This window comes from Ursus arctos, unplaced genomic scaffold (assembly GCF_023065955.2).
Source record: "Ursus arctos isolate Adak ecotype North America unplaced genomic scaffold, UrsArc2.0 scaffold_15, whole genome shotgun sequence".
Taxonomy (NCBI): Eukaryota; Metazoa; Chordata; class Mammalia; order Carnivora; family Ursidae; genus Ursus; species Ursus arctos.
In genome coordinates, this window is record NW_026622819.1 from 39,908,859 (window position 1) to 39,920,118 (window position 11,260).

The 11,260-nt window shown below is 56.2% G+C and overlaps 1 protein-coding gene across 1 annotated transcript; it reads left to right on the top strand.

Annotated features, from left to right (window-relative positions):
• Window positions 1–11,260, top strand: PCYOX1L (prenylcysteine oxidase 1 like). The gene is made up of 6 exons (XM_026510731.4): window positions 1–117; window positions 3,904–4,110; window positions 5,575–5,749; window positions 7,381–7,592; window positions 9,704–9,844; window positions 10,324–11,260. Exons 1-6 carry the CDS (start codon window positions 30–32, stop codon window positions 10,980–10,982), a joined length of 1,482 nt encoding a protein of 493 aa, XP_026366516.1. The 5' UTR covers window positions 1–29; the 3' UTR covers window positions 10,983–11,260.

Here is an 11,260-nt window from a genome sequence, read left to right on the forward strand (position 1 = left end):
CAGGCGTGCTGTCCGGATCGCCGCCCGCCATGGCCCGCGCTGCCCGGCTCCTCGCCGCGCTGGCCGCGTTCCTGGCCGCCGCCGCCACAGGCGGAGACGCCCGGCCCAGCAAAATCGGTGCGGGAAGGACGGGGTGCGGGGCTGCGCAGGGGAGGGCTGCGAGGGGAAAAGGATCGTAGCCGGGAGCAACCGGGTGGGGGAAGGAGAAGAAAGCTGGGCGAGGGAGGGTCCTCGTCAGAGGAACTGGCTGGAGAAGGGGCGAGGGACTGAGACTGGGCGAGGAAGGGGACTGGCGGTAGGCAAGGTGCTGATCCTGGGTGGCATGGGCATGTGGCGACGGCTCCCTGGGGCGGAAAAGAGCAAGCTTGGGACCGGACTGGCCACTGATCTCACCAGAAGGTCCAGGGGCATTGAGCATCCGCGGTAGACCTGGCTCTTCGCCAGGTGCCCCGATGGATGACAGAGAGGACCGGGTCTGGGTGATGTCATTCATAAAGGTTTATTGAGGGCCGTCCGTGTAGCAGGCACAGAGCTCCGTAGTTGCTGTGTGGAGACAAGACTGCACAATACAGGGAAGTCAGTGGTAAGGCTGAGAAGGTACCCTGATAGGAAGAGCGGTTCGTCCATCTACCAGGCTCAGGGAGGGCTTCCTAGAAGGAATATCTAAACCAAAACCTCAGGGAGAATAGGAGACAGAACCCATGGTAGGTCTGCTGGCGATCAGTTTGCTGAATGACAGTGGAGAACTTTTAACAGCAGTCATCTTGGGTTTTATTACAATATTTTATTTTGAGGATTTTCAAATGTACAGCAGAGTTGAAAGAACTGGATATACACTGAGCTACTGTGTACTCACCACCTAGATTCTGCCCTTAGCAAACTGCTCCTATACTTGCGTTATTACATAACTATCACCCCCCCCCATTAATTCATCTTACATCTTAATGCATTTCAAAATAAATTGCAGACATTAGGACACTTTGCTAAATACTTCCTCATGCATCTCAATGACTAGAGTTCCATATTTGTTTGCAGTTTATTTCTCTTAACAATTGTCATTTTAACTCGACAGGACTCCTCAAGATTTTCCTGTCCCTCACATATAAGATTCCCACAGGCAGAGATGCTAGGCTTCTAGTATGGGGGGACAGAGTCCCCACTCCACAAGCTGCCCTCTGCACCCTTGTTGGCAGCGAGGCGTGTCCCGTGGGAGCACCACAGACCCGGCTACTACAGTGCTAAGGCTTCTTTGGATTATAAAACCGCAGCTGAGGCCATAAAGGGTTAAGACAGGCGAGCCCGCCAGAAATCAGTTCGGGACTGAGAGTTTAGGGTTTTCAGGGGAGAGAAAATCCTGAGAGCTAGGGTGGTCAGAGAAGACCTCAGGGAGAAGGTGGATGTTGAGCCAGTCTCCGAAGGATGGGGAAGTTAGGCAGGCTGTGTCTGGAGGTGCAGGGCACTCCCTTCATCTCTCAAAAAGGGGCAACAGAGCAAGACACTTCACACCGGCCCCTGGGGAAGGGGCAGGGCCTCCTCCCAGCACTCCTGTTTCCAGCAGTGCAGAGCTGGTTGCCTGCCTCGACCCTGCCTCCCTGGCCCCAGGGGTTACCCAGGGCAGGACACTTGGCAATGCCGAGATGCTCAGTAGCTTTTTTGATTGTCCTCAGCTGTCTGACAGAAGCGTCCGTTCGCCTGCGGTGGTTTGGACTCTGCACGACAATGGGGAGCTTCCTGTGACGATGGCTTCACCCCCAGACTGCTGCAGGGTCCAATCCGAATACCTCAGTGTGACATGGGACCCTTTAGCCCCCACCCCCACAGTTCCACACACCCCTGTGCTCGCGCTGTTCTCGTCGGGAAGAATGTGTTTCCGCTGCCCGGCAAAGCCGATTGTCCTCCAGGGTCCTGGTCTAGACGTTACTTTCGCCTGTGTCTTCACATGCTCTGGCAGAATTCGTTGCTTCCTCTTCAGGAGTCCCTAGAACCCTGTGGTCACACTTGGTCACACGTGGTCATAGCTCACTGTGCATGAGTCTGCCCACTCCCTGCATGAGCTCAGGAGGACAAAAGCCCTGCTTGATTTTCTGGTGCCCTAGCACATCTTACCATGGACCAGGGAGTGGGTGTCGATTTGTGGGCGTTGAATGAGCTGCTTCTCAATGAGGTGAGCTCTTCTGCTTCCCTCTAGCCCTATGGGCAGCTTCCAGGCCTCGTGATATTAGTTCCTCTGAAAAATGGGTAATCTGGGGCTCTGTCGCAAACGGAGGGGAGGGGAGCACACTGGTTGAAAAAGGTTAAGGGCACTCTTGGAAATGGCTTTGTAAACACCGAAAAGGAGGAGGTGGTTTGTTTTTTCAAGATGCAACAAATACTTAGCTTTACTGCCTGCTGGGATCTGGGGGCCTCGTGAGCTGCTCTCAGTCCTTAAACGGACCAGTAGAGCGCAGTGTGCAAGCACGAGGCCCCGGGGAAGGAGTGCGTGCTGTAGCAATAAGTGGGAGTGACGCCTGACTTGTCTTCTGTGAGCGAGGCAAGTCAAGCTGTAATTGCACATGGGGCCATAGAAGCAGCGAGGCAAAAGGCAGCAGCCTTCCTGACAAAGGGAGCGACGTAGGCCAAGGCACGAGTGTGAGAGAGCAAAGTCGTGAGTTCCACAGCCAAAGAAGTCGAGGCAGACAAGAAGGTGGAGTGCTGGAGTTGGGGCAGGGAGTGCATAAGTAAATGGAGGCCCATCATAAGAACCGTGTATTTTTTGCCTCCTTACAGGAGCTAGGGGTCTGTCATGGCTCCAGCAGGGGTCTAGTAAGGACAAACCAACACCAGATTTTTCTCCTTTTCTGTTTGGACAGACTGCCAGATGAGAGGAAAGCTGTGTCTCTAATTGCAGGCGGTGTGGCTGTCCGGTTCAGTCGCTTCATGGCTGCCTTGCTGTCTTTGCGCAGTGCTGTTGAGTATGAGCCCCTAGATCGGGATCTGTCCGGACAGTTGTGCCTAGTACCCCTCAGAGCGCACATCGCCAGCGGAACATTTTATCAGCGACTTGGATGAGAACACTCATGACTTATGAACCAAGTTTGCAAAGAGCAGGAAAGCAGGAGGCGTAGTAAAGACAGTAGATAAGATCCCCCAAAGACATCAAAGGTGAAACTTTGGAACGAGAGTCCAAACCGGCATAGAGCGCCCTGCACGGTAGTGAGCAGCCCTTCCCAGGGTGCGTTCCAGTCTTGGCAAACACCGATGTAGAAGTGATTAAAGTGTCAGGGGGTAGGTTGCCCTAGAGCAAGGGTTGGCTGACTTCTTCAGTGAAGGGCCAGAGAGTAAATACCTTAGGCTGCAAAGGCCGTACAGTCTCTGTGGCAGCTACTCATCTCTTCCGCCCTAGCGTGAAAGCAGCCATAAACAAGCCCCAGAAAGAGGGCGATGTGTTCCAGGAGAGCTCTGTTTGCAAAAACAGTCGCCCGTCTAGGACTGGCCCACGGGCTGTAGTTTGCCAACCCCCAGATGAAGGAGTGGTTTCCAAACACTGATCTCACCTAACAGTACCTGCAGTGACCGGGTTTTCACCAATTCAGAGTGAAATAAAAATAGGGACAAGGTAATGAGTGTGTGTAAAACTAAATGTATTCTCTTTAAATGACCATCCAGAATGTTGAGATTCTTTCCTGCTAATGTGTCTTTTTCATTATAAAATGAGTGTTAGGGTAGGTGACAATTTTCAGATTGTCCTTTGCTCTTTGTAAATAGCTTTACTTAAAAACTAGCCTGCAAATTTCCTTTTTGAAAGGTGATAAAACTGTGAAATGCAAGGGAACCCAGGGGGCGGTGAGGGTGGGACCTGCGGCCTCACGCCTGCCTGTGCTCTCTCTCTCTCTCCCCTCCTTTGCCTCCCGGGCCTGCTGACAGCCGTGGTTGGGGCCGGAATCGGGGGCTCTGCAGTGGCCCATTTCCTCCAGCAACACTTCGGCCCCCGGGTGCAGATCGACGTGTTCGAGAAGGGGACTGTGGGCGGCCGCCTGGCCACCATCTCTGTCAACAAGCAGCACTATGAGAGCGGGGCCGCCTCCTTCCACTCCCTGAGCCTGCACATGCAGGACTTCGTCAAGCAGCTGGGTGAGTGCACCGTGCCCGGGCTCCCCGTGTGTTGCGCCCAGGGCTGGCGGCAGCCATTGGGCTCCTCCCACGTGGCCCGGAAGGTCAAGGCCAGAAGGTCATGTAGCCCAATCTCCTCGTTTTACAGATGGAGCAGCTGAGACCAGAGAGGGGAAGGAACTTGCCTGAGGTTACACAGTGAGTTAGTTGCAGAGCCGGGATTAGAACCCAGGTTTGACTCCCCAGCCAGTTTCTTTCCCTTTCAATTTGCTGCCTGTCGATAGCCATAATCATAACGGCTTCCACATGGTGTGGGCTTGCCAGGTACCTGGCATCCTTCTAGGTGGGATGTGGGCATTATGTCACGCCCAATCCTCCCTACCCAGCCGCCCTCCTGCAAGACAGGTGTTAGATCTGAGGAAATGAAGGCTCAGGGGGTGTCTACCCCTCTGCTGTGGCCCCGCCGCGAATGAGTAAGAGCTGGATTCAACCCCGGCAGCATCTAGCAAAACCACAAACAGGGGTAGTGTTTGACACACAAACTCTACTTCTCGGAAGTGGCCCTGCAGGTGTACTTGCAGACGTGCTAAGTGGCATCCAAACAAAGTTATGCATCACAGCGTTGTCTGAGGTAGCAGAAGGTTGAAAATACCCACCTGCCCACCCTCCGGGATCTGAGAGTAGATACTGTTTAAGTACACGGCAGACTATTCCGCCAGATTGAGGAAGTCCTTTAGGCCCAAGTATAGAACATTCTCGGAGACACAGTATGTCAGTAAGGTGCAGAGCCGTGTATGGTATGTGGGGGCGGAGGAGTAACTCCTAGATATATACATACATTCTTAGGAGTGCTGGCAGGAAACATCCCTGGAAGGATTGCTGAGGGAATGTGGCCTCCGCGATGGGGAACTCAGTGGCTCAGGGACAGGAAGGGGTGGGGGGAAGAAACAAACACCTGTGACTTGGGGCAGGTCCTACAACCTAAGCCTCGATTTCTGCATCTGCAACTGGGGGTGCTGTCGCCTGTTCTGCCTCTCCCCAGGCTGAGAGAGGCCGGAGCGAGATGCTGAAGCCTTAGCGCTCCGTAAGCCGTCGCGTGGGGACGGTGGCGAAGAGCTGGGACTCTGTCCAGGTGGTCTTGGTGCCCAGGGCTGCCATCCGAGAGCAAGCAGTCAGTCCCTGGACATTCCGGGATGACATCTGAATTTCCCGCACTCGTGGCGGAGTGCATCCCTGTTGGGAAAAACAACAACTGTAAATGGGTACATTATTTTCATTCCCACGTCTTTATCGACGAGCCTGCCCAGTGCGTTCGTGGGCCGTGTTAAGCCGGCAGCATCAACAGACCGTCGTGTGTTCCTAGTCCTTTAAAGGAGCCAGTCCACTTGCATCCTTCGGGAGGACCCTCAGTGTCGCTCAGGTGCCGCTCGATCTCCTGGGGGGCCCTCCGAGAGGGACCTGAGGGGCTCCGCGCTGTCTCCCTAGGGCTGCGGCCCCGGCGAGAGGTGGTGGGCAGGAGCGCCGTCTTCAGCGGGGAGCACTTCGTGCTGGAGGAGACGGACTGGTACCTGCTCAACGTCTTCCGCCTCTGGTGGCACTACGGCATCAGCTTCCTGAGGCTGCAGATGTGGGTGGAGGAGGTCATGGAGAAGTTCATGAGGTACGGCGGTGCGGGCCGCGGAGGGGTGCCGGGGGGAGCGAGGAAGGCGGATGGGGAAGGAGCCGGCTGGCCCGAAAGCCAGCCGTCAAGCAGAAGAAGGGGGAGAGCCCCTCACGGTCCAGTCCTGCCTCTGGGTGAGCCCCCAGCGCGAGGACCGGGCCGCCGTCGTGCGGGGATGGGTCTCCGGTGTGGTCGCGCTGCGTTCCTTCCCTCCGCGAAACCGAGGGCTCGGAGCGGGGCTTGCCCATGCAGCCACCTGCCAGGGCCTACCTGGGAGGCAGCTGGTGGAAGAGGAGAGAGGGGAGTGGGGTGCCCCAAGGAGTAGGGCCCCATCTGCAGGCGGAGGCCAGCACTCTGCTAGAGCCAGCTGTGGCCATGTGGGATGCCCACCTCCTGTGGCTACGTCTCCCAGTTTTTTAGAAGCAGCTGGAAATCCAGAGTGATGTGTGAAATCTCCTGGTTTTTCAGTACACGCAACCAGTTCATCTTAGAAATAAGCTGAATGAAGCACATCTACAGGCCTCCTACAGCCCCGGGCCGTGCACTTAGAAGCCCTACCGTCCCCCAGTTTTCCCATCTCGAACAAACTCCTTTGTTCATCACCTCTTGCCGCCTTGGGCCCCGGCCTCCTCCCCCACTCCTTCAGATGTCCAGTGTCACTCTGTCCACTTCTCACCGTTCACCCGCTCGCCACTGGCACTCCAGCTTTCTCCTGATGGTCCTCCCTGCTTCCTGGCCCAGACGTAGACATTCAGGATAGCCCCCCGGCCTCCTTGCTGGGTCCTGGCACTTCACCACTCTCTCCACCTCCACACCTATGCTCTTCATGGCATCTCTACCTTCTACTTTCCAGATGTCCCCCAAACGTAATGTCCTTACCCCTCTTTCTTATGTCTTTCTCCCTTGTCCATTTTACCCAAATGGACAACGCTGACTTTTTTCTTTCATGGGAGAGGAACTCTGTCTGGATGTCCCGTTATAACCAGACTCAACACGTTGACAAAGCAGCCCAAGCAGAGGCAGCATTTCAAAGACCAGTGCCTCTGGAAATCCATCAGCCAACAAGTCCCCGCACCTACTAGTCCCTGAGACTGGGGGAGCTGTGGAGGGATGAGACGGGAACTCGGGGTGCATGGGAGCCCTGTCAGATTGAGCCAGAAGGGAGGCCAGGCTGGGCTGGCACAGAGTGTGACCACATTGGCATGAGGCAGGTGCCATCAGGTCCAACATGGCCCTAGAAGCCAGCGTGGAGCCCACACTGCTGGAGGGAGGGATGTGTCAGTGGGGGTGGGCTGTGGCCTGCTGCCTGGCAGTCCCCTCTGGGTGAGGACTGTGTCCTCAGGCAGGGAGTGGCTCTTAGAGGTACCAGAGTTGTCCTTTAGCAAAGCCATGATGCAAAGCCAGGTCTAGTGGGGTTCCAGAGTATTTGCCCTACCTCCTGCACTGTCCCTATAGTTGGGAAAGGCCCACCAGAGTTAGCAAACAGGCCAAGTAACCAGCCTCCTCTCTCACCCCCTACATGGGGAGGAGGGGCGGGGCCCGGCTGGGCCTCCCAGGTACGGTGAGCCGGGAGTGGGTGGTCAGCCAAAAGGCCGTTCCGTACATGGGCTCCAACTCTGCGTGTCTCCCAGGATCTATAAGTACCAGGCCCATGGTTATGCCTTCTCGGGCGTGGAGGAGCTGCTCTACTCGCTGGGGGAGTCTGCCTTCGTCAACATGACCCAGCGCTCCGTGGCCGAGTCCCTGCTCCAGGTGGGCGTCACTCAGCGCTTTATCGACGACGTCGTCTCCGCCGTCCTGCGGGCCAGCTATGGCCAGTCTGCAGCGATGCCCGCCTTTGCCGGTGAGCCTCTGGCCCTCGGCCTGTCTCCTGCCCTTCCCTGGCCCACAGTGCCCAGAGTAGGCTGGGCTCCCCGCACCCACCTCACACTTACCAGGCTCAGTACAGTTGCCCAAGCATCTTATTGCCTCAACTCCATTGGATTCTGGCATTGGTCCTCCAGGCTGGCAGGAGGTAATGTTCACCCCACTTCTCAGGTGGTGGAGGCGAAGCTCAGATCTTAGGTCCAATGTGTTTCCACCACTCCTGGTTGGGCTGGTTTCAGGACCTGCCCCACTGGGGCAAGCGGGCACGTGCACAGCCTGCCATCGTCCAGCGCAGGCTGGGTGCTTCTGTTCTAGCCCCCCGACATGGAAGGTGCAGGCTCAGCCCTTGGTCCGCCTCTCAGCTACTCACAGTTCCACCCACTGACTCCCAAGCATGACCCCCAGCTCAGACCTCCCTGCAGGACTGTAGGCTCACATGTCAGGTGCTACCCTTATGTCTCCACTGGTGCGCCCGGGGGCACTCAGGGTGGCCAGACCTGAGCTCCTGACCTTTCCCCTCCAGCCTGTCTCTCTGAGAGTGTCCCCAGCCTGGTTGGTAATAGCCCCTTTCTGTTGCTCCAGCCAAAACCTGGACTCGTGCTTTATCTCATATCCATCACATATGTCAAGAAATCTCATTCGCTCTGCCTTCCACATATATCCAGAATCCGACTGCTTCCCACCACTGCTTCCTCCCTGGTCTGAGCTGTCAGCATCCCTCACCCGGATTACTGCAAGTCCCCTGCCAAGCCCCCCTCCCCCACCACTGCCCCCCTTCCCCTTGCAGGCTATTCTCAGTACATCAGCTGGATGACCCTTTCAAAACAAAAGACACATCAGATCAGACCTATGTGTTACACTCTGCAAGGGCTCCCACTTGCCTTCAGGTAAAAGCCAGAGTCCTTCCAGTGGCCTGCAAGGTCCTCCATGGTCCAGGCCCCACCACCTCCCCACTCACTCATCCCAGCCCAGGAGCGTTCCAGATGCACTCTTGCTTTAGGGCTTTTTTTCCACCTGGAACATTCTTCCCTGAGACACAGTCGTGATAAACTCTTGCTCCCCTGGTAACCTCTGACTTTGTGCAGATGTTCCTTTTCATTGATGCTACCCTACCGCACAGTTCCCAACCATGTGGACGCCTCCTCCTGCCCCCAGCAGTGCCCGTCCCTCTACCCTGCAGTGTCTGCTTCTAGCCGCCTATCTCATTTACTTCTTCCATCTCTTCCCACTAGAATGTCGGCTTCCCAAGGGCAGGAAGCTCTGTCTCCTTTGTTTACTGATGTATCCCAAACCCTTAGAACAGGGCCTGGACCAGTGGAGGCACTCAGCCCATTTTTGTTGAATAAATGAATGAAAAGGTTTGTATTTGACAAGCACCCCCCTCGTGCCCAGGATGGGGCCCCTCCGGCTGCTGGCATGGCTAGCTCCTTCCCAGCCTTGCGGTCCCGCCAAGTGTCCCCTCAGCGAGGCTCTTCTGCTCATTCTTCCAGTAGCTTATGAGTATCTTTCAAGATACAATTCATATACCACACAATTCACCCATTTATTTTTTTAAAGATTTTATTTTTAAGTAATCGCTATGCCCAACGACCCAATGTGGGGCTTGAACTCACAACCCTGAGATCAAAAGTCACACGTTCCACCGACTGAGCCAGCGAGGTGCCCCCAATTCACTGATGTAAAGTGGATTTGAGTTGTGCCTCCGTTGTCACAATCCGTGGTAGAACATTCTCACGGCCTCCAGGATACCCCATAGCTGTAGCCATCGCCTCGCTGACAACCCCCCGCCTTCTAGCCCTGGGCAGCCGTAAATACACTTTGTGTTTCCGGGGATTTGCCCCTTCTGGGCAGGCCGTAGGAACGAATCTTATCATCTGTGATCTTTAATCGATGGCTCTTGCACTGAGCATGTTTTCGCGTCATAGCCCTGTGAATTCTGTTGTATTCGTGTATGTGTGTCCCTCCATGCCCATGCTGGGGGAGTCTTGGCCTGAGAGGGAGGCCCAGCAGGTAGGATGGTGCTGGACTCTCCAGCCCCACAGCCCAGTGATTCCGAGAACCCACTGGCCACTCTCCCCCTTTGCCCAGGAGCCATGTCGCTAGCCGGGGCCCAGGGCAGCCTGTGGTCTGTGGAGGGAGGCAACAAGCTGGTTTGTTCCGGTCTGCTGAAGCTCACCAAGGCCAATGTGATCCATGCCACAGTGACCTCCGTGACCCTGCAAAATACAGGTGAGTGAGCAGAGCAGGGCACGTCGCTACTCCATGTCCTAGACCGGGAACACGTCCACCAGTCTCCCTAAACCCTGAGGCTGCCACGTGGTTCCAAAAAACCAATGGGAAGCCCCAGCACTGCCCATTGACACCAGAGGGCACTGTCGTCCTGATTCAAATGTCAGAGCCAGAAAGCTGAGTCTCGCATTCAGCATTCAGCCAGCCCCGTTCGATTGACCATGGACGACTTTGAGCCTCAGCCTTGCTTCAGTCCCTCCAGCTAGTCAGCCGCAGAGCTACAGCAAAAGCTCGGGACTCCTGACTCCCAGTCCAGTGCTCCCTCTGCAGCCACGCCAGCATGGAAAGCCCAGGACCCACCATCCTGACAGCCCTGCTGCCCCCAGAGCCTCAGACCCTCAGCGCTGGATGCCAGGTGGAGATCAGTGGGTAGTGGGCAAGAAATAAGTGGACTTTTGTGCTCTATTCTCTCCTTCCAGAAGGGAAACCCCTGTACTATGTAGAGTACGAGAACGAGGCGGGCAACGGCTCCGACTTCTATGACATCGTGGTCATCGCCACGCCCCTGCACCTGGACAACAGCAGCTCCATCGCCTTTGAAGGCTTCGACCCGCCCATCGAGGCCGCCCAGGGCTCTTTCCAGCCCACCGTGGTCTCCTTGGTCCACGGCTACCTCAACTCTTCCTACTTCGGTTTCCCCGACCCCAAGCTTTTCCCCTTTGCCAGCATCCTCACTACAGATTTCCCCAACTTCTTCTGCTCTCTGGACAACATCTGTCCCGTCAACATCTCGGCCAACTTCCGGCGGAAGCAGCCTCAGGAGGCCGCCGTTTGGCGAGTCCAGTCCCCCAAGCCCCTGCTCCGGTCCCAGCTGAAGACCCTCTTCCGCTCCTATTACTCGGTGCAGACAGCCGAGTGGCAGGCGCACCCCCTGTACGGCTCCCACGCCACCCTCCCACGCTTCGCCCTCCACGACCAGCTCTTCCACCTCAATGCCCTGGAGTGGGCGGCCAGCTCCGTGGAGGTGATGGCTGTGGCTGCCAAGAACGTGGCCCTGCTGGCTTACAACCGCTGGTACCAGGACCTGGACAAGATCGACCAAAAGGATTTGATGCACAAGGTGAAGACGGAGCTATGAGGGCTCCGGGGGGAGCCCGGGAACGCCCACCCTTGCTGAAGATGGCTCATCCCACAGTGGCCACGGCCGTGCAGGCTGCGCCCGCCGCCAGTCCTCCTGCGTGCAGCTGCTGCTCCTTCCGGCGCGGGTCCAGGTGGCCCACTCTCTGCCTCTCTATCTTAAGGACTTTCACAGCGTTTGCTTCTTTTTAAGGGGAGAAAAAGAGAAGGGAAGGAAATTCAGGCTTCTATTCATTTTATTTATTTTTTTTAAGAAGAAATAAAAATCCATCCTCTCCA